Genomic DNA, 23,775 nt, shown 5'->3' with positions numbered 1-23,775 from the left:
GAGGTGCTTCATTGACAACATTTTGGGAGGAACAGTTCCCTTTAGGCAGATGGGGAAGGGCTTTGGAACCAGCCCATCTCCTTGATATCTCTCTCTCTCTCTCTCACACACACACACACACACACACACACACACACGCACACGCACACACACACACGGACCCCAGCCTGCCCTGCATCACCTCACCAGAAGAAAGGTGCTTAAAAGCTGAAGCATTGTCTCACAGATTAAGAATACAGTTCTGGAAGTTTCCCAGAGCCATCCTCAAATCTGATTAAAACTGAATCAAAAAAATTCTTATTAGACTGTCATTTATTGGGTATTTCAGTAAGGGCAGATACATGGTCAAGGTTCTTGGGAGACTTCCAAAGTTCAATTATAGTTACAAATAATAGTAAGGAATGTTTTATTATAATTGTAATATAAAGTTTTATAATTTAATTAATGTAATTACAATCTAAATATATTTTCAGGGGTTATGATGTATATATAGTCATATATCACATAGCAAGCTCTCAATCAATGATGGATCACATATGATGGAAATTTCATTAGATTATATTGCCTGGTGATCTTATAGCCATCTTAGTGCAAGTATACTCCATGATACACACAATAACAAAATTGCCTAATGATGCATTTTTTTAATTTTAAAAAAACTTTAATTGTAGATGGATACAATACCTTTATTTTAATTGTTTATTTTTATGTAGTGTTGAGAATCGAACCCAGTACCTCACGTTAGGCAAGCACTCTACCACTGAGCTACAACCCCAGCCCTCTAATGATACATTTCTCAGTATATATCCCCATAATCAAGTGATGCATGCCTATATTCTATTCTCAAATTGTTCAGAAAAATACTAGGGAGAAGAATGTGGCAAAATGTTAAAATTTGGTGAATGTAAATTAAGAGTACAGAGTATATGAGTTCTTTATATTGTTCTTGCAACTTTTTTGTAAATATGAAATTATTTCAAAGTTACCAAAAAGCAATTAGCCAAAAATAACTACCCTTACAAAGTCAACATACACACAAACATAAGCATATGCTTTCTTACTAAATTACAGGATTTTAATATAACTTTTAGAAGTAGGATGAGCCTTAGCTTATAAGGTATAAATTTTTTATTTTGTATTTGCAGTGCTAGGGACAGAAACCAGGGCATTGCACATGCTAGGAAAGCTCTATTACCAAGATACATCCCTAAACCTATATTTTTATTTATTTACAGAAAATATACACACAGACTCAAAGTGTGAAGTTGGAAACCAAAGGCAAGCTCACATTTCTATAAATGTGAACAACTGAATAATAATGTAATTTTTAAATATCTTCCCCATTAGAAAATCCTTCTTTCTTAAATAAGTTTTCATATAAAGTCAAGTCCTTATGACTTAAGGATGGTTTTACAGTCTTAAGTGATCTTAGAAAGTGTTCTTGATTCACTGAGGTTGCTTCCAATCCATTTTCTTGTAGAGCCAGCAAAGCAGCCTGTAAAAGACAACCAACAGGAAACTGTTAATTTGCTTTATTTCTTTTTGTTGTTGTTGTTGTTTTATGAATGATCTTCAGTGATACTTTAAAATCTGAATGTAAAACCTCATCTCACTTCATAGGATTCCAACATTCATGTCATTTTATAAAATTAAGCTAAAAAGTTAAAGGTGATTAAAAATGCACTTAAAAAAACTGGAAATCCATATGCAGTAAAATGAAATTAAACCTCTCTCTCTCACCCTGAACAAAACTCAACTTAAAATGGATCAAGGACTTAGGAGTTAGACCAGAGATTCTGCACCAAATAGAAGACAAAGTAGGCCCAAATCTTCATCACATTGGCTTAGGAACAGACTTCCTCAACAAGACTCCCAAAGCACAAGAAATCAAAGCAAGAACCAATAAATGGGATGGACTCAAACTAAAAAGCTTTTTCTCAGCAAAGGATACAATCAATAATGTGAAAAGAGAGCCTACAGAGTGGGAGAAAATCTTTTCCACACCCACTTCAGATAGACCACTTATCTCCAAAATTTATAAAGAACTTATAAAACTTTACACCAAAAATACAGAGAACCTGATCAATAAATGGGCCAAGGAACTGGACAGACACTTTACAGAAGAAACACAGGCAATTAATAAATATATGAAAAAGTGTTCAACATCTCTAGTACTTAGAGAAATGCAAATTAAAACAACTCTAAGATTTCATCTTACTCCAATTAGAATGGCGATTATCAAGAACACAAACAATAATAGATGTTGGCATGAATTTGGAGGAAAAGGCAAACTTTTACATTGTGGGTGGAGTTGCAAATTGGTGCAGCCACTCTAGAAAGCAGTGTGGAGAATCCTCAGAAAACTTGGGATGGACCCACCTTTTGATCCAGCTATCCCACTCAGTTTATACCCAAAGGACTTAAAATTAGCATACTACAGTAATGCAGCCACATCAATGTTCACAGCTGCTCAATTCACAATAGCTATATTGTGGAACCAACCTACACGCCCTTCAACAGATGAATGGATAAAGAAACTGTGGTATATATAACAATGGAATATTATTGTCATAAATAATAATAATATTATGGCATTTGCAAATAAATGGATGGAATTGGAGAATATCATGCTGAATGAAATAAGCCAATCCCAAAAAACCAAAGGCCGAATGTTTTCCCTGATAAGTGGACAATGATATATAATGGGAGATGGGGGTTGGGGGGTAAGAGAAGAATAAAGGAACTTTACATTACGTAGAGGGAAATGAGAGGGAGTGGGGTATGAAAAATTGTGGAATGAGACAGACATCATTACCCTATGTACATGTATGATTACATGAATGGTATGAATCTACATCATGCACAACCACATAGAAACAAAATGATATACCCCATTTGTATACAATAATCAAAATGCAGTCTGTAAAAAAAAAAAAAACATCCACTTAATAGACCAGAATTTCTCCAACATTAAAACTCTAGCCTCTAGTGAGGAAAAAAAAAAAAAAAAAAAAAAGCAAGCTGTAGAATAATACATAATGAGCCCATATATATTTTTAAAGATGAGACAGTTCTTAACCTTGGAGTAGGAAAGTTTTAAGACTTTTAGCTAATAAAAGATAAAGCATACAAAAAAAAAGCATACAGACTGACCCAGAAATTCTCCTTGTAACTATATACATACATGAAAGACATAACTACACACATGCACCAATAAACTTATAAAGACTATCCATAGCAGCAGAATTATAATAACAAGTAGAAACCCAGAAGTTCAAAATTTTAAGAATGAATAGATGTACACTGTTCATACACTAGATTATAAAGCAATGGAAAGAAACAAATTATAGCTACACACAAAACTACAGATGAGCTTCAAACACAATCTTGAGTTAAAGAAGCAGACAGAAAACACTATATAAGTTAAGGTTCCACTTGTATAAAGTTCAAGAGCAGGCAAACCAGTTCCCAATGTTTTAAGTCAGGAAAATAGCTCCCTTTTGGGAGGTGGCAGGGAACAGAGGTAGAAAGGGCCCAAAGAAAAATTCTGGTGTGCTGATATTATTCTATTTCTTGACATGCATGGTAGTTAAAACTTGTGACCACTTTATATTAATTCCATAAACCATATCTTTATGATCTGTGCTTTCTGAATGTTATATTTAGTAAAAGCTGACAGAAAAGGAAAAACCCACAATGTCTTCTGTCTTCAAAATGAAACCTAAAGACCTTAAAGACTTACAAGGGCCCACCTGCTCTGATTTTGGTCCATTTCTTCAGGTTTATTTCTTGTCTTTCTCCACTCTAAGATTCAGTAATGTCAGGTCATCTCTTTATTCTAATCCTCTTCACATTTTACTTCCACTGCTTCAAAGAGTCCCCTCCACTCTTAGCTGGCTAGCTCCCTGGATTAGCTTTTCAACCTCAATTTACATATCTTCTCTCAAAAAGCCTTCCCTGAAGTCCCAAGTCTGGGCTAAAGTCCTTCCTACATGCTCCCATCGCACCCTAGACTGCCCCAACTCTACATATTTTCAGTTTCTGCCCCCTCCTGACTAATCTGTATCTACCCTGTAAGGAAAGGGGCCATCCCTGTCTGTCCCATTGAATGGTATTTGTTACAAAGAAGACTTATAGTTAATGTTTTTGAGTGAATGAAGATTTAAATGATGAAATGTTTTGAACCATAGATTGATTACTTCGCTAATTAACTTACTTCTTTGCAGAGGTTTCTAAGATCAGCTCCAGAGAAAAAACTGGTTTCTGCTGCGAGGTTTTCTAAGGCAACATCAGACCCCATTGGCATGGTTTTTGTATAGACTTTTAAAATAGAAAGCCTGCCCTGGAACAAAATAAAAAACCTTATTAACATTTATGTTTGAAACAATTATATATATATATATATATATATATATATATTTTTTTTTTTTTTTTAAGTTCACAGGCTTTTATTTTTTTACATTTACATTTATTATGCCATGAATTCATAGGAAACAGGTTCTAGTTGCTCAGGCTCCTTTCCATTTGTTCTCACAAAATGTGCTTCTCTGGGTGGAGCAGGCTGGTGCTTCAGCTGAACCCAGGTACCTTCCTCTCTGGCTTCCTTCTTTTTCTGATCATTTTCCTTCACATGTGTCAGGAAGCTGTCTCAGCTCTTAGAGTGCTTAATATGCTCAATATGCACATTAATTCTCCTGGCAAGAATCTTGCTCTTAACTTGCTTATTTACAACAATGCCAGCAGTATGCTAGCTAAATTATAGACTCTCCCAGTTTTGCCATGATAACATTTGTGGGGCATTCCTTTTTGAACAGTACCCATTCCCTTAATGTCTACAAAATCACCCTTTTTGTACATTCACATATATGTAGCCAAAGGTACAACTCCATGTTTTCTAAAAGGCCTAGAGAACATATATCAGGTTCCTCTCCTCTTTCCCTTTGTGTTCGTCACTGTGGTGAATTACTGGAAGATGGCGGTTCCAGTGACATGATGATATATTAAAACATTTTAAGTTTGAGTTATCTATCATATACAGATATATATGTATATATAACACATGTATACATAATATATATACATATATATGCATATATAATATATATACACTCAAATATATATATATATTTGAGAATCAAACAGTAAAAAAACAAAGTCACATCTTTACTTTTGAAGAGTAAGAAAAATTAAGTCTTCAATGACCCATGTGACAATGGTAAAAATAATGACATCATAAAAAATTTTAATACTTTTATAATGAATTTTTAAAGTAGTCTACTGTAGACATATATCTTTAAGACACAAGACAAATCTCTCTTGGGTACAAAGAGTACTACTAGAATAATTTATCATGAAAATACATCAATTAGTAGATAAAATTTAAAAGTATTACAGACATTTAAGTTTTGTCTTTATTTCCTTCAAAATTTGACAAAAGCCCAAGGAAAGAAAAAATCCATTTGACTCACACCCTGTCAATGGTTCTGGATGTTAAGGGCAAAGGATTAACTGTAGATACAACGCATAATCTCTGTAATCTCAAATCTCTCGTCTGTGAAATGAGGATGCTAACCCAGATTATCTCCAAAACCCTTTTATCTTCTTTTAACTCTCTAGGACTCCTCCATTGCAGTTGCAAAATAATGTTGAATAGACTCGAGACTCAGCAGTCTGCCACAACAATGCCATCAGGTAACTACCTTACTTTCAGGTTTGTTTTTCTGAAAACAGGGTCAAGTATCTAGTGAGAGCAGATCAAGTTTATGATTTTATGAAGGGCCACCAGGAAGGGAAATACTTGAAGTCTAGTGTGAGGATACCCATGTTCAATTATGTCCAGTTTGGAAATTAATTCTGCCAAGCTTTTGTAGTGCAGATGTTGATGTGTGTTAAGATGTTCACAGTGTAAATGTCTACAGTGATTACCTTCTGATCTGGAGGGGGAATATAGATAATCTTATCCAATCTTCCAGGTCGTAACAATGCATCATCTAACACATCAGGTCTATTTGTTGCCGCAACAATCATGACATTTTGATTAAAAACTTCTTGAAACTCTGAGGGAAAACATATAACACAAAGTAATATCAATAAAAATTTTTTTTTTCAAGTTATGGATCAGAAAGTCCATTTGTTTTTAAATAGAGATTTCTATTTCTTTGGATCAGAATGTTATACCTCCTCCTATCTAGACCACCTTGACATCAAGGTACTCCAGAAACAAATCATTCATCAAAGAGTTACTTTGTGTGCAGGAAGGAAGTAGATAGTCCTGAGAGAATTTTTTCTCCATGTGAGAACTGATGAAAAGCCTCACTGCACCAAAAAAGTGTCCTACCTAGTGATCTGATGTACCTGAACACTCGATGAATAATTACAACTCAAAAGGACTACCTGAAAAGACAGAAGCAAATGACTCAGCAGGTAGAAATGTAAGGCTCTGAAAAGTCTTGGTTATCCCAAAGAGAGATAAATAATGACAAATAACCTAAGCTGCAAACATATCCTTGATGAAGAAATGTTTAAAAGTGGACAGAGCAAGGTCTTATATTCAATAAGCAATCAAAACCATTTGTTGAACTGAATAATCTGAACAGTTTTTCAGTGACATAAATCCCTCCAAGTAAGGAGTTCCATGTATTTGCAAGTAGTGTAACAAAGGATGGGTGAATACCTGCCAAATGGTATTTAAGGAATACCTGCATTATAAGATTTATTTTGATAACCTCATGGGTGTCTTCTAATTAGAAAATTATCTACTAGGGATAATGAATAGAAACCAAACTGTAGCTGGAAAAGAGACTTGGAAAATAAAATTCATATTCATACACATCAAAGATAATTATAAAATTTACTTCAGCTTTCCTGGCCAAATCACAATTTCCACAGCCTTTTAAAAATTCCAAGAGTCGAAATGAAATTACATAAATCCCTCTAAGTAAATCAGCACAGGAAAAGCGAGAGCATGTAAGAATTCTATTTAGTGTTGGTCTGGATTTTTGGTGTGCTCTGGCTAATAAATACCTCTTCATTTTTTTCAGCTCCTGGTATTTACCCTGTGGATTTGATTTACTTCCTCTTCTTTCTATTGTCTTAAATCCCACACCATCTAACTCATTCAGGAGAACAGAAAGAACTCGCTCTTGAACATCACATCCTGTTTTGCTGACTGAGCGAGATCCCAGTATTGAGTCAATTTCATCCAAAAACACAATTGCTGGAGTATTTGCTCTTGCTTGTCGAAATACCTAATGTTAGAGAAAAAAATATTAAAAAGCTAATGTTATACACTATTCATGTGATGTATATCCTCTGCATTACTATGTATAATTTTTATTTTTATTTTAAACACAGGAGTTTGAGCAGGTTAGGCAAGCATCCTACCACTGAGCTACATCCTCAGCCCACTATTCTTAAAGTACAAAAAGGAAGATTCTAAATGCCAAAGAATTTGTGAATGAATGAATCAAGGAATAATGGAGTACTATATAGGAGTTTAAAGTCATATTTTGAAAGGATATTTAATATGAAATTTCAAAAGAGATATGTTAAATTAAAAAAAGCAGAATAAAGCCATAGAAAGATAAGACCTGACTTCCATTTTGCTTTAAAAAAAAAAAAAAAAAGACAAGGCAAGTCACCAAAATGTTAACAGGAAGTAGAGGGATTATAGAAGGTATCTTACTTAAACTGCTCTGAATTTTCTAAATTTTCTATAAATAAACATGTAAAATTTCATAATTGTAAAGAAAACTAATATTTTTAAAAGGGTTTATCTAATGAGATATGAAATAAAAGATTAAAAGTAAACTTAAATACATGGGAAAAGTAACAAACCTGAGACAAAACTTTTTCTGAATCTCCAACAAAAGGTGAAAAGAGGTCAGCTCCACTCACTGAAACAAAAGAGCAGTGACAGCTTGTGGCCAGGGCCCTCACCAAGGTAGTTTTAGCACATCCAGGGGGGCCATAGAGGAGAAGGCCCTTTGGTTGTGTCAGGCCCATCCTAACAAATTCCTGAGGGAATTTCAGAGGCCACTCAATGCTCTGTAAATATGCAAAAAAAAAAAAAAAAGAGATGCAAAAATTTAGTATAACATGAAAACATCAAATACTTCAATAAATTCATTCAGTTCACTCAGCAATTCTCAGGCACTTATTATGAGCTGAAATACAGTCTATTCTCCACACAATAGCCAAGGATTTTAGAAACTAAGTCAGGTCACATCACTTTCTGCTGAAAGCTCTTTAATGACTTCCCACAGAACTGAAATATAATCCATGTCCAAACTCCCTACTTGGCACTGCTAGAAGGCCTTACATAATCTATCTCCCAAACACCTGGCTGACTCCTGTCTCAGAGGCTTTACTTGATATTCTCTCTTATTGAACCTCCCAGAAGATTTCTGTACGGCCATTCCTTACTATTTGGGTCTCAGCTCAAATCCATTCCCCACAGAGAGGTCTTTTCTAACCACCCTAGCCAAAGCAGAACCTCTTCCTCATTACTCTCTATGCTGCTACACATATTTATTTTAGAACACTTATTTGATATTATTTTTTCCATGTGGGGTCCATTGTGCTGTTTTTACTGGAATGTTCACCTCTAAATCCTTAACACCTAGAATGACACCAGCCCTAAATAAATGTTAACCAAACAGTGAATAAGTCCTGACTATCTCTAAGATAAATGGTTTTATTATCATAACTTTACAGATGCAGAAACTTGGGCTTTGAAAAGTTAACTTGCCCACCTCTTATTGCTAGTGATGTGGCAGAAACAAGACTGATGCCAGGAATGTAACTCCAGAGCACTCACTCTCCTTCTTAATTATGAATATATAATCACTACCAAATAAAAAGAAAAAAAAAAAAAGACAAGACCCCTAAACTCTGAACTCTGTGGTTAGGGAAACAGGATTATAAACTAACAACCAGAAAAGGGCATTCCAAGGAGAAGGAACACTACTACAAAGATATGCATGAAACCATCTAATTTATTCCAACATCTAAGGAGCAAACAGGGATGGAAGAAAGCGGGAGCAATGGAGTTAAAGTGGAGGTAGGAGTCAGAACACAATGGTCCTTGTGTTTAAAGTCTACACTAAGAAAGGAATAGCACTGGAAGGAAATAAAGTTATAGGCAGGGAGACCAGTTAGAAATATCCTGCAATGATTCTGTCTATAAAAATCACGAGGCTAGAAGTATCAAAGTAGAAATGGCAAGGAAGAGATGGATATTTAAAACAAAAAGGAACTATATTTTTGGTTGACATTTAGTTCTGGCTACTTTCACTGAGACAGGAAATTCAGGTGTCAAGGTGGAGCTGACTAAGTGGATTTTGGACACACTGATTTTGAGAGTCATAGGGTTATATAGTAGGCAGGTCAGTTGATAGTCCTGATTACCGAAGAAATGTCTTCTAGAAAGACAAAAAGATAAGAAAAATAAAAAAGATAGGAAAGGGAGGAGAGGAGAGGAGAGGGGAGGGGAAAAGAAAGGAAAGGAAAGGAGAGGAGAGGAGGAGAGAGGGAAAGGAAAGGAAGGAAGGAAAGAAAGGAAGGAAGGAAGGTAGATTGATTTTTAAGTTAACAGGTTTCAAGGGATAGACAAGACCTTGGACATTGAGAAGATCATGAACTCACAGACTTCAAAAAGAAAGTACCCAGGAGCCTCTTGGAGTATCATTTAAGGTAGGGGAGAGGAGTGCTCAGAAAGTTTAACAATCAAGCTAAGGGAAGAGAGTTTCCAAGAAGATATGGCTAATTTATCTCATTCATCATATGAAGATTAAATGAAACAAAGAGTATGAAAAACTTGAGGCATATTATAAATGCTCTCATTCATGGACTCAAGGATTCCAGGAATCACTGGTGACATATCTCCTAGTTAAGATGAATAAAATAAAACTGATACTTTTAAGTCAGTCTTTCATGTATGTAGCTAGGGAAAAGTAGTTCCTTTAGTTGATACACGCAAAAGGACCTAGAGAGTTGTATCCTTCATCCACAAGTGAAAATCAGTAACAAGCAGCTATCTATGCCATACTGACTGTTCATTGCCATTTTGTGTTTACCAGTTCCTGTCTCACAGTCATCTAGATCAGAGGTCAGAGGACAGTAATACCCACTGCCTGTATTTTTAAAACCCACAAACTAAAAATGGTTTTTACATTTATAAATCTTGAGGAAGTCAAAATAATATTTTGTGACATGTGAAAATTATGGCTTCAGTGTTCACAAATAAATTTAACCAGAATACAATCATAGTATCTGCAGAGGACTGAATACCAAAATCTAAGGATGCTCAAGTCTCTCATATAAAATGATGTTGGCTGGGGTGTATAGTTCAGTGCTTAGAACTCCAAGACTCTGCGCTCAATCTTCAGCACCAAAAAAGAGAAAGCATAGTATTTGTATATAACCTACACACATCCTCCATGTACTTTAAATCATCTCTAGATTATTTATAATGTCTAATACAATGTAAATGCTATGTAAATAGTTGTTATATTTTATTGTTTAGGGAATGATGACAAGGAAAAAGTTCATATGTGTCCAACACAGACACAATTCCTTCCTCCCCAGAATATTTTTAATGTGGTGTAGTTGAATCCACAGGTTCAGAACCTGTGGATACAGAGGGCTGACTGTACTCATTTATGTATTGTCTATGGCTGCTTTTGCACTACAATGGTGAAATTGAATTATTGTGACAGAGACTGGCTCACTAACCTTAAAACATTTGCTATCTGGCTTTTTACAGAAAATCTATTGACTTCTGTTTTAGATTTTAAATTGGGGGAAGGCTTTTGCAGATACTGAGGATTGAACTCAGAGTACTCTACCACTGAGCCACATCCCCAGTCCTTTTTATTTTTTATTTTGAGACAGGGTCTAGCTAAATTGCTTAGGGCCTTACTCAATTGCTAGGGTTGGCCTTGAACATGTGATCCCATCCAGCCTCAGCCTCCTGAGCCACCACACCCAGCTAGATTATAAACTTTAAATTTTTATTTTCACACATGTATATAGGGTAATATTGTATCTAATTCTACTGTCCTTCCCATCCCCTCTGCCCCACCAACTCCCCTCACTCCCCTATGCATAGATTATAAACTCTTTAAAGTAAAAAACAATGAAAAGAGGGTTGAGGTGGGAAAGCAAAAAGTTATATTGATGTTTATAGAAGTCCAGTTAAACAAAGACTGAAAAGTGATCACTGGATTTAGGTGTCAGGATCATATTAGTGATCACAGCAAGAACAGTTTCAGTGCAGTCTTTTTTTCATTGTAAAAACACAGAATATTAATCTCTAATATTCTACTAGCTTAAGCAGATTGTTACCTGTTTTAACTTCCGTTTTACATCTTCAAGGCCACCAATTTGCTCCCAGTCAATAGGCTTGATGTCCATCAATCCAATGACACTTCGAAATGATGAAGGTTGAATCTTCTTAAAAGCTTCAAGGAAGTCTGTTTCATCAATCAAAGGATTGTCTTGGTTCTGAAGAAACATACCCAAAAAAGCAAAATCAAACTAAAAATTAGGTGATCTTTTTTTGTGGTAGATAAGTACAATTCTTTTTTTAAAAATACTCTATGGAATATGTAAATCTATTTTGTTATCATTATGAAAGAAATTTATATACATAATTCAAAAAACTGAATGTCTCCCCAATTCCCACTAGTATTCATCCCCAGAGAATGTCAACAGTTTCTTATTTTTCTAGTATGTTTTATGACAATAAGCATATGTATATCCTTTTATACAGATAAGCAAACTGAACCATACCATAAACATATTATCTGCACTTTTTCCCTTCTTAGAAATCTTCTCATGTCAACTAATATAGTTCTGTTACTCTTTTTGACAACCACATAATACACTATTGAATAAACACACCATAATCATTCTTCTGATAAACATTAGCTCACTCCTAGACTTGTTATTTAAAAAGAAAAAAAAAAAGAAAGTTGCAACTGAAAATCTTTATGCTCATGTTCAAGTATTTTATTTAATAATTCCCTCAAAGTGGAATTACTGAGTTTGAGTATGTACACGTACAATTTTGATAGTTATTACCAAACTGTTCTCAAAAGAAAATGCATCAATTTATTCTCCTTAAATAATAGGAAGCTATTGCTCTCCTGCTACCTTTCAACACTGTGTAAGGGAATGATGAAATTAGTCACCTTTTTTGCAACTTTCATTGTAAAGGCTCTTTTGGCAAGAACAAGATACTATATCTAGGGATGTGAAAGTCTGACAGAGAGAGGATATTTGCATGTGTTGAAATATCTCCCCCAAATTTCTTGGTGGCTACACAATGGAGAAACTTAGGAACCACCCTGACCATTAATCAAAGTTAATATCACCAATGAGGAACCAATGGACACATGGGCCACCGTGTACTTTAAAGACACAACATTGCTTAAGTAGTGCTGATAACAGGTAAGTATACTCAGATTCTGATTATTCAGTAAAATAATGGACCTGAATCACTTATGTCAATGTTAAATGTCTCACACAAAAAAACTGCTGTGATTTTAAAAAAACTAAAAAAAATACAATAATACAAAAAATATCCTGTTTCAGAGGGAAAAAAATGCTAAAAAGATTGGGAGAATTATCCAAATGAGACAAAAATCTGATAATATTTATATCAATGTTAAACTTCCTGAGAATATTAACTATATATAACTATACTGTGATCATGTATGGCAACATTCTTATTCTTAAGGAAACAGTAACGTGTTAAGGAATTAAAGGTCATGATATATGCAATCCATTCTCAAATGGTTCACCTAAATTAAAAAAAATAGATGCACAGACACATGCATATGAGCATGCGTGCACACACACACACACACACACACACACACACACACACACTCTCTCTCTCTCTCTCTCTCTCTCTCTGAGATTAAAAGTGAAGACATTTCATGTTTATTGGTATTCCTTTTATTGTCAACAGTTTCTTATTTTTCTGTTTTTCTTATTACCCATATTCTCTTGGATTGTTGGTCTTAGTTTATTGATTTCTAAGAGTTCTTTCTATATCAAGGAAATTGGGTTAAAAGTATTTTTCCTAGTCTTGACTGTGTTTACAGTAATGTTTTGCCATTTCCATGTTAGCAAAACATCCCTTTTAAGGTGTTAGGTTTTATATTGTGCTTGGAGTCTTCCTTGATCATTCTAGTGAAATAAATTTTGTATTGTTAAAACTCCTTATTTTGTTTTATCTATATTTGTTAAATAATTTGCCCTCATAATCAAATTCTAAAATTTCATTGTTCACAAATTCCCATTTTTCAAGAACAATTTTATATCATTTGGAGATTATATGAATCCATACACATATATAGAGCTATTCTGAATAGTATTATCCAAAAATGTTAACAATTCTAATCTGCAGGAGGTGAGGTTTCAGGTAATTTTTACCTTCTTTATAATCTTCAACCTTGTTTAATTTCTCATAAAGAACACTATTATATAATTTTTAAAAATACAATTATGCCTTGCTTAACAATAGGGATATATTTTGAGAAACATTATCATTAGTTAATTTTGTCACTATACAAATATCATAGTGTTTACTTACACAAACACATGAACAACATGGAGTATATTTACACAAACCTGGATGGTAGAGCCTACTACATACCTAGGCTATATGATATCTATGGTACATATTGTACATACTCTTAGCCTGTTGTTGACCAAAACATTGCTTTGTAGCACATGACTATACTTTTTTTAACTGTAAGGCAGTGTTAGATGTTGGGTACCTGAATACCAATTAATTTTTAGGTAATACCAACTAACATCTGCAAATCTCATTTATAGTTTCAGAACACTTGTGTATTATTTCATGTGATTTTCATAACCTTTTCAGGCATATAATTTCTTTTCCCTGAGTTTGTATTTAACATTTCTAGTCCTTTAATAGAAATACTCCACAAAACTTTAACCACGTTTAACAGATCTCTCGTCTGCCCTGGCACAGACAGAGACACTAATAGCCCCTCATCTGCCTAGTGGGGGAAAGAAGAAAAAGATGGAGCCAGTACCTTCCCAGATGTCTCTGTCCCTTCTTCCTTTCGACTTTCTTCCTTCCACTTCCCCTGGGTTGTTTCTGAACTCAGCCGTCACCTGTAGTAACTATGCTTAGATAGGCCCCTCCTGAAGTAGCAGTGGGCTCCACCCTAGAACGACAGCAGCTGACTGGTCCACCTATGCCAGAGGTGCTTAAGGTCAAATGTGCACAGACACATGCATGTGTGCACGTGCGCACGCATACACACACACATACTCAGAGATTAAGAGTGAAGACTTTTCGTGTTAATTGGTATTCCTTTTATTGTCAGTTACCTATCTTATTACCCATTTCCTCTTGGATTGTTGGTCTTAGCTTATTGATTTCTAAGAAAGAGTTCTTTCTATATCAAAGAAATTGGGTTAAAAGTAGAGGGAATCTGAAAGGTAAATCTCCATTCCCATACCCTGGTACTGTCATCTGTCTCTCAAAGGACTTATAGTCTCACACCTTTACACATGGGATTTATTAAAACTTCAAGTAGTTTTGGTTACAAACCTATAAGTTCACATAACTTCTTCCCACTTTTGGTACAAGAGTAAAAATAAAGGAAAAGGAATTAAGAAAGGGTACAAACTATTTAGATAAAAAGGTTTCTCAAAATTCAGGATGCTAAATCATCCTTACATAGTTTAAGATCAAAGGACAATCTTGATGTTACAATTGAAGTTGAAAACTCTAGGAATCTTCAGCCTGCTGAAATCATTTTTTTCCTGAAGAGGTTAGAAAACACACCACTTTTTTTTTTTTTAAACTCCAAAATTAATAACATATAAAAAGATAAATGTAGAGGGTAAGCAATACTTCTTACCTTCTCACTGTGAAGGAGAGCATGCATGGCTGCCTCCCTACAGAGTGCTGTCAGGTCAGCACCAACATAGCCAACTGTCATTTCTGCAAGGAGACCCAAATCAATATGACTGGAGATGGGCATCTTTGAGGTAATCACTTGCAGAATTTCCCTTCTTTGTTTAAGTGTGGGAGTCCCAATGATAACCTACAGACAATACAAAAACAAAAAAATTATGTTTACAGCTTCAAATTTTTTTATCTTCACCAACTTATACAATAATTAATGAACAATTTTCAAACTAGTACTATGAACTTTTAAGCATATCTTGGATTCTGAATATATGAAAATCCCAATTTTCCAGTGTACAACAGCTGAAAAGCCACACAGTGAAAATCATATATGTCATTTAAGAAGTTTTTGTTATTTTAGTGAAGCTACCAAGTTCTAGGAGTGAGGCATGAAATAGAAATCCAAACAGTCTAGGTCCCTGACCTTCTGGTATTTATTTAGGAGATGTCTAATAGATAGTACAAGGAAGAAATGCACTCAGGTACTGAACAGATTAAGCTAAAAGTGTTACTATTCCTCTTTAGAATCCTACTACAGCACTGAAATACTACTTAATTCCTAAGCTTCAAAATTCTTTGGTAGTGTCCCAGGGATTGAACCCAGGGGTGCTTACTGCTGAACTACATTCCCCAGCCCTTTTCATTTTTTATTTTGAGACAAGGTCTCACTAATTGCTGAGTCTGGCCTTGAACCTACAATCCTCCTGTCTCAGCCTCCAAATAGCTGGAATTACAGGAAAGTGCCACTGTACCCCACTCAAACTATTTTTAGAAACCAAAAATCAACTAGGGCTGGGGCTGTAGCTCAGTGGCACAGCACGCCTGGCAAGTGTGAGGCACTGGGTTTGATCCTTAGCACCACTTAAAAATAAAATAAAGTCATTCTGTCCATCTGTCGCTGGCTCTTTGCGGTACCAAATCCCCGGATATTTGTCACCGCCTGCAGCAACAATTTGCACGGGTCTTATGGGTGGTGGACTGGAAACTGAGCTACTTCTATCTCTGGGCTGCTTCCTTGCTTGCTTGTTTATAGAGGATAGAGGAAATGAGGTTTACTTGCTTTGAAAGGAAAGAGAGAGAGAGAGAGAGAGAGAGAGAGAGAGAGAGAGAGAGAGAGAGAGAGAGACTTTGCTCAGAGATATCTGTCTTCTTAGTTTTCTGCTGCTTCTTACTGGTGCGTCCTGCATCCTGTGAACTAAGGGTGCATCTACCTAAGGTGCTTTAGTGATGCGTCTCAGTTCTCTGCTCTGCGATCTGCCTTCTGCCGCTTTCTGCTAGCTGCTGTTGTGCTTCTTTCTACTAGCTGCTGCTTCCCTATCTTTCTACTAGCTGCTGCTTCTACTTCCTTTCTGCTAACGGCTTCTCTGCGCTTCTTTCTGCTAGCTGCTGTGTTTCTTCTTTCTACTAGCTGCTGCGCTGCTAGCTGCTGCTGTGTGTTGTGCTGTCTCACTCAGCCTACCCTTATATCACCTCCAGGAGGTGTAGAGCAGGGTCACGCCTCTTACGGCCAGACGCTAGATGTCCAAGCAGGCAGTTAGGAGTGCTTGAGAACACATGCGCATACACTGTGTGCGTGCACAATAAATCACCTAAGTGTGCTTATGTCAATTAACCTCATCGCTGCCAATGTGATCAGGTGCTGTTCTGGCACCATAGGCATGGCACAGCCCCCAACATCCATCTACAGGTACAATATATATATATATATATATATATATATATATATATATATATATATATATATATTTTTTTTTTTTTTTTTTTTTTTTTTTTTTAAATCAACTTAGGACCAAAGCTTGTTAGATGGACAGCTCTAGATATTCAATCTTTTGTGGCAACTTTGGGAGCAAATGTAGGCTAGGATACTGATGTCCTACAAGGAATGAATAAATCCTTACCGAGTTAATGCCTGCTTTGTTTTAGGTCTTCTTTGCCTTCGCCCTTTTTATTTCAACACACTTTTTGAGGCTATCCTGCCTTTAGGTTGTCATTCCAAATGTTCTAGCGTTTATACTCTTGTAGCAGACCTAGTTCCCTTAAAGAATTAACATTACCGATTACAGTACGGATCATCAGGAGTTGTGCAGCAAAACTAAACGCTAATGGGCCTTGCTTTCCAGAACGATTTAATTCTGGAAAAAACAGGTCCTGGCTCACAGATCACTTCAGGGCTCATTACAAGATGCCCCAGTCGAGCCTCCGACTCGCAAACCTAAGAGGCAAATGCCTCGAAGCAGCCAACCAGGGTAAAAAGAGGCCAGGGTTCCAGAGACAAGGAGCTAACCTGGCCGGCCTGCTCACCTCTCGGTCAAATCTCCCGGGTCTGCGAAGTGCCGGGTCTAGCGCGTCTGGTCGGTTGGTGGCTCCCACAACCACCACCTCGCGGTCTCCGCTGACGCCGTCCAAGAGTGTCAACACCTGGGCCACCACGCGGCTCTCGGGGGCCCGGTGTGGGCCGCCCCTGCGCGGACACAAGACGTCCACCTCGTCCAGGAAAAGCAGGCTAGGCCCGCGGCTGGCCAGCTCCCGGGCGCACTGAAATACCCGGCGCACGTTCTCCTCGGTCTCCCCAGGCCGGGAGCCCTGCAGCTCCGGGGCGCTCACCGCCAGCAGCTCTGCGCCCGCCTCCCGGGCCACGGCTCGCACCAGCTGGGTCTTGCCCACTCCGGGAGGACCCACCAGGAGCACCCCACGGGGCACAGCCAGCCCCAGCGCGGCCAGGGCGCTGGGGTAGCGGAGCGGCAGGCGGAGGAGCTCCCGCAGCGAGTCCGCCGCTTCCGAAAGGCCCCCCAGGAGCACTTCGGCCTGCGGCTCCGCTGCTGACGGAGGCTCACGGCTGAGGGCAATGCAGGTTCGAGGGGTGACCAGCCCGGCTGGATCCGGGTTGGGTGCCCCGCCAATGATGTGCAGGGCGGTCACTGGGCCTGGGTCGCCGGGCGGAGCAGCCACCACGTGGCCCTGGGAGACCGGTCGGTTCCTCAGCAGCTCCTGCGCGGCCTCCAGCACCGCAGCTGGACTCGGGGCACCCGGCCTACCTGCTGGTTCTCGCAACACTGGCCACACTGAGAGGCGCCGCAGGGGTGGGCAGGGTACGAGGCTGAAGCGGCTCAGGCTGAGGGTCCCCGGGGACCCCTGCTTCCCCACCGCCGCCCCGGGACTTGCGCACTGCGGGTCCAGCTGCACAAAACCATTGGCTCCATCCCGCCGCGGCCAGGCTGTGCAGAGGCAGGAACTGCCATCGGGCAGCGAGATCCTCACCGCTGAGCCCAAATGCGCACCCAACGTGCGGAGGGCGGCCGGGCCCAGGCGACAGCGCTGGGTGCCCCGGTCCCTGGCATCTACTGGTAGCAGCTTTAAGAGGGGCCCTTCAGAGAAAGGACCTGAGTCCGGGGCCATAGCACTTGGAAGAACCAGTCCTAGGAAACTGGGGCAGGAATTCCACACGGACCTGGAAGGCCGGACACACAGCGCTCCCGCGCCGGAAACAGGCTGCGCGCATGCGCTAGGAATGATGCTGGGTTGCTAGCAGTTGAGTGAAAAGGGAAAGGACCAATTGGAAAGTGAGATTACGACTGGGCTCTCGGGAAGATTTGGTCCGCTTTGATGAAGTTTAGCATCCCAGAGCTTTATGGAGATGGTGTTTACAGGTGTCTGGGAGGCAGCGTAAGCTAACTTCATGAGGCCATTAAGTATGGCCTTGGTACGTTGGGAGTCTCCAGCACTGCATACTCTTTCTTGGCCCTCGGACTGCGGCGTTACTACTGCCGCTGTTGGATTGTCAGCCTAAGACTTGGTGTTTTGTGAAGAAGCTCCAGTTGTTCCCCCATGAGCACAGTATTTCGGGGCTATCATAGTGATTATGTCTTGGGTGACTTGAAATAACTGAAATAACAGCCTTAGCGCCTTCCATAACCGAAATTCTAACCTTTTGGGGCGGTCCTCGCACAAACTTTCTACAGAAGAACACCAACATAGCAGGATAAGAGCACAGTGCAGCATTTAAAATCCCTTGGAGAGGGTAAAGAAGGAAAGCTAGGCTATCCAATATATCTGTAGCATACCAATAACTTCGTTCTTATTCCTGATTTATTCATCAAAAGTCTATTTGGGACATAGTAGTACTAAGTCTTGTACAGGATACCTGCCCACATTATTGAGACAACTGCTTGCTGTTCTTTTTCCACCTGGTTTCTGCCTTTTCCCAAGGAATTACTCTTAATTTTCTATCCTTGATATTCATTTTCTATCCCTTTTAATTCTCATTTAAAAAGATGATAGATATTCAAAGTCAAGAAAATATGCCCTTTTTTTTCCCAACCAGGGATTGAACCCAGGGCGCTTAACCACTAAGCCACACCCCGCCCTTAAACATGGTCTTACTTAGTTGCTTAGGGCCTCACTAAATTGCTGAGACTGGCTTTGAACTTGTAATCCTCCTGCCTCAGTCTCAAGCTGCTGGGATTACAGGAGTGTGCCACCATGCCTGGCAGGATACCTTTTTTTTAGTACTATTCACATCTTCCTACCTCTTATTTTTCCCACCTTCACTGCAACCCAAATTTGTGAAACAACAAAATTGATTGCAAATAGAGTGCCTACATTTATGGAATGTTGTTATTGTTTCTATGTGCAAGTAATACCAGATTATATATTATCAAATCAATAGAAAGTACTCTTGGATACGGGACCAATGCTAATTCCTTGTCTCATTCTATCTAAACTTAATGGCAGACTGTATGAAAGACTTCTAGACTCCACTGTAACTTATCTCTTTTGTACTTTCCCAGAGCCAGTACTGAAACAACTTAAAAGGCATCCAGGGAGGAGGTCCAGAAATGGGTAAATCTTATATTCCCTTAATTTCATTGGCCTCTATTCTCTATGGCCTTCAGATTCCACCCACCCTCCCCACTGGGGATTGAACCCAAGGATGCTGTACCACTGACCCCTGTCCTTTTCATTTTTTATTTTGGGACAGAGTCTTGCCAAGCTTCTGAGGCTAGCCTGGAACTAGCTACGATCCTTCTCCCTCAGCCTCCTTAGTTGCTGGGATTACATTTGTGCTCCACAGTGCCCAACTACTTCCAGACTTTTCAATAACTGTCATGCATATTTTCAAAAAAGCCTTTTTCCCCGGCCCCTACAGGTGTGAATAAAATGCCCTTAAGTTATTCATCATGATGCCTGTACCTCAATGAATATTCTTTAATTCCAGTTCCAAGAAACTGTGAGGATCTAGGAAAGGGAATGAAGATTTAATAAGGACATGATACTGTCTTAAGTATGTAAAGGGCTGCCATGTAAAAGAGTCAATATATTTATGAATATTTGTAGTATACAAGAAGCCGGGAAATGAAAGTTCAGTGGCATGAACTTTAAGATCTTTTCTACTTGTATTTTGAGGATGGACACATGGAAGATAGTTAAGAGACATGACCAAAGCCAATTTAGGGACACAAACGTAAGGTGGTAAATAAAGTTAAGTCAACCTTAAAGTATTCTGAAATTAGACATATCATTGGAGGAAACTGCACGTTTTTTGGGTTAGTCTATAGATTGGTTTTTATACAAGTCAAACTAGAATTCTCTGACTTTGCAGGACTCATAGGAAATATTCACTTTGCCCTCCCCGAAAAGGTCCAGTCCTCACTTTAGGCCTCAAACAAAATCAACAAGGGATCCTGTTCCTGGGCCTTCCACTCTTATCCACTCATCCTCAGCAGAACTGTACTTGCTTTCTCAGTCAACCAATAAAATTCTTTCTGTTCCCTTGGGTCAGACCTTTTTCCAACACACTATTATTTCAACCGTCTATATATCCACATTTATAATACCATTCAGCGATATAGTCTTCATGTGGAAAACCATTCTAATAGGAGTTGAGTGGTTCTTTTGCTTATTTGTTTTCAGTATCACGCTAAATATGTAATACTATGACTTGAAGAGCATCAGTTAAAGCACAAAAAGGTTGAGCCACTAGAGGGAGTCCAGAACCAAATAAATCTGAAGGCTGCAGGATTGGAGATTGGAAAAATGTTCTCAGCTGTGAATTCCACTAGGTTTTTTGCCCAGAATTCCCAGGTGTAAGAAACAACCTATTGTCTCTGTGTCTTAGTCTGTCCTGGCTGCTATAACAAAATACCATAAACTGGGTAGGTTATAAACAACAGCAGTTTATTCTTTACAGTTCTGGGAGATTAGGAAGTCAAAGATCAATGTACTGGCAAATTCTGTGTCTAGTGAGCATCCACTGTCTATTTCAAAGACAACACCTCGTTGCTGTATCTTCACATGGTCGAAAGGAATAGCTGGTTCTCCAACCTCATCTTTAAGAGCACTAACCTCATTCATGAGGGTTCTACCCTCATGGCCTAAACACCTGCAAAGGCCCACCTCCTAATACCATCATCTTGATAGTGAGAATTGCAACATTAGAATTGTGTGGTGGGTCCAAACATTCAGATTACAGCTGTAACTGACATATAATTTCTGCATGTCTCAGCCCATGGAGATCCCAGTTTCCAAGTTAAAACAATATAAATATATTTTTAAATATAAAAATGAGACGCTCCTCAGATCTAAAATTTAGTGGCAGATAAAAATCCAGACAAACTGAGCTTATCTTGCTATAGTCTAGAAACATCTATAGGTTTAAATAGTTTCAAATGGCTTTGTTAAAATATTTCCTGAGATTTTTCAAAAGAGATACATGTAAGAAATAGTTTCTCTTGACTTCAGTTGCTACATTCAAAGTTTCAATTGTCAGCCCATGGTGGTGGTCAATACCAGTAATCCCAGAGGCTAAGGCAGGAGAATCACAAGTTTGAGGCTAACCTGAGCACTTAGTTAGACCTTGCCTCAAAATTAAAAAAAAAAGGGGGGGGGGGGGCTGGAGATGTAGTTCAGTGGCAAAGCACTCCTGAGTTTGATCTCTTATACCAAAAAAATTAACTTTTTTAAAAAAAGCACACACCAAAGCTAAACTTTGTAATATAAATTTAATTGGTAAAAATTCTAAATTATATGTCTAGAATTCAGAAAAAAATGGAACTTATTTCCTTTTAGGATATGATTATACATGAATTTTTTCCTTCAGCATCAATAATATTACATATTAAATATATTTCACTACATGAAACATCTTTTTGAAAAAAATAAAATAGATAAGCCATTAGCATGAGTCATCTGTAGAACAATGAATACTAATCTTTTCTGTTTTTCCATTATGTTATATTTAATCCTAATATACTTGAACATTAGCAATGATTATAAATTGTAATAGATGAATACAGAGATTCATTTAAGCACACTGGAAAAAGCATGATTTGCAAATGCTTCAGTCTCAACATGTTTGTGATGATTTACCAAGTTGCCTCATATGCCAGACAGATATTCCTTCCCACCCCCCAAGTACTGGGGATTAAACCCAGTGGCACTCTACCACTAAGCTATAACCCCAGCCTTTTTAAAATACTTATTTCAAGACAGGATCTTGCTAAATTGCCAAGGCTAGCCTCGAATTTGATCCCCTTGCCTCAGTCTCCTAAGTAACTTTGATAACAGACACATGCAACTGTTCCTGGTTCAAACAGATGTGGATTTACTATACAACATCTCTTTGGCATGTCCTTAAGATATGTAATGAACCCCCCAACATGTAACATGATTAAATTTTCTTTAGAGTTTTCTGTCTTTATTCTTTCTCATATATTCAGGCTAAGATATATGAACATATAAGATATATTCATAAGAGAATATAGATTTGGGGAAATGGGGCATGAAAATATTTGCAGTACTACAAAAGATTTGGGGAGCTCAGTCGGTAGAGTGCTTGCCTTGTAAGCACAAGGCCCTGGGTTCAATCCCCAGCACCCAAAAAAAAAAAAAGATTTGGAGGTTCTAGTTGATAGAACTAATTCAGAAAGTATTTCTTTTAAGTTTTCAGGAAATTACTTGTTTCATCCTTTTTTAGGTTTTTGTTTTGCTTTGTTTTGTTTTCTTTTGTTTTTGCCAGTGCTAGGGATCAAACCCAGGGCCTCATGCATGCTAAGCAAGTGCTCTACCACTGAGTCACATCCCTAACCCTAAAAGTTAATTTTAAGATAGTTTTCTTTCTATGATGTTGGTTCACACTTTTCAACTAATGATATTTGTGTATTTATTAAATGTTTATTGAACATTTACTTCAGATTCTGTACCAGAGGCTGACTATATGATGGTCAGAAAGCAAAGACATGTTCTTATCTTCTTCAGCTTACAGTCTATGTGGAAGTCAAGCATTAAAAAGCAGTAAACATCTAGGTTGGTTCCACAATCTGGCTATGGTGAATTGAGCAGCAATGAACATTGATGTGGCTGTATCGCTGTAGTATGCTGATTTTAAGTCCTTTGGGTATAGGCCAAGGAGTGGGACAGCTGGGTCAAATGGTGGGTACATTCCAAGCTTTCTGAGGAATCTCCATACTGCTTTCCAGAGTGGCTGCACTAATTTGCAACCCCACCAGCAATGTATGAGTGTACCTTTCGCCCCACATCCTCGCCAACACCTATTGTTGCTTGTGTTCTTGATAATCGCCATTCTAATTGGGGTGAGATGGAATCTTAATGTAGTTTTGATTTGCATTTCTCTTATTACTAAAGATGTTGAACATTTTTTCATATATCTGTTGATTGCTTGTACATCTTCTTCTGTGAAGTGTCTGTTCATTTCCTTAGCCCATTTGTTGATTGGATTATTTGTATTCTTGGTGTAGAGTTTTTTGAGTTCTTTATATATTCTGGAAATTAGCACTCTATCTGAAGTATGAGTGGCAAAG

At 38.0% G+C, this 23,775-nt stretch overlaps 1 protein-coding gene and 1 pseudogene across 4 annotated transcripts; both read right to left on the bottom strand.

The window, feature by feature from the left end:
• Nucleotides 1–509: 509 nt before the first annotated feature.
• AFG2B (AFG2 AAA ATPase homolog B) lies at nt 510–18,606 on the bottom strand. Of its 3 annotated transcripts, none has more exons than XM_079129336.1 (8): nt 17,261–18,605; nt 14,910–15,095; nt 11,347–11,505; nt 7,837–8,046; nt 7,024–7,247; nt 5,926–6,061; nt 4,217–4,342; nt 510–1,495 (listed from the first exon to the last, which is right to left on the bottom strand). In XM_079129336.1, the coding sequence occupies exons 1-8, from the start codon at nt 18,353–18,355 to the stop codon at nt 1,328–1,330; spliced, it is 2,304 nt and encodes a 767-aa protein (XP_078985462.1). In that variant the 5' UTR covers nt 18,356–18,605; the 3' UTR covers nt 510–1,327. The 3 variants fall into 3 exon arrangements, 2 of the variants coding, with proteins under 2 accessions (XP_078985462.1, XP_078985461.1); XM_079129335.1 differs by having other exon boundaries at nt 512–1,495; nt 5,926–6,056; nt 7,055–7,247; nt 17,261–18,602; XR_013762194.1 differs by lacking the exon at nt 510–1,495 and having other exon boundaries at nt 5,926–6,056; nt 17,261–18,606.
• On the bottom strand, nt 4,448–5,823 carry LOC306653686 (large ribosomal subunit protein eL21-like; annotated as a pseudogene). Its single transcript has 2 exons — nt 5,820–5,823; nt 4,448–4,952 (listed from the first exon to the last, which is right to left on the bottom strand). The product of its transcript is annotated as a large ribosomal subunit protein eL21-like (transcript).
• Nucleotides 18,607–23,775: the final 5,169 nt, after the last annotated feature.

Source organism: Sciurus vulgaris (assembly GCF_902686455.1).
Source record: "Sciurus vulgaris genome assembly, chromosome: 2".
Lineage (NCBI taxonomy): Eukaryota > Metazoa > Chordata > Mammalia > Rodentia > Sciuridae > Sciurus > Sciurus vulgaris.
This window is presented reverse-complemented; position numbering and strand designations above follow the sequence as displayed.

Coding starts and splice junctions, on each gene's coding strand:
- AFG2B (XM_079129336.1), bottom strand. CDS start 18,355: ATGGCCCCGGACTCAGGTCCTTTCTCTGAAGGGCCCCTCTTAAAGCTG. Junction 15,096..17,260: donor CCGGGAGATTTGACCGAGAG/GTGAGCAGGCCG, acceptor TATTGTCTGTAG/GTTATCATTGGGACTCCCAC. Junction 7,248..7,836: donor CAGAAAAAGTTTTGTCTCAG/GTTTGTTACTTT, acceptor CTCTAACATTAG/GTATTTCGACAAGCAAGAGC.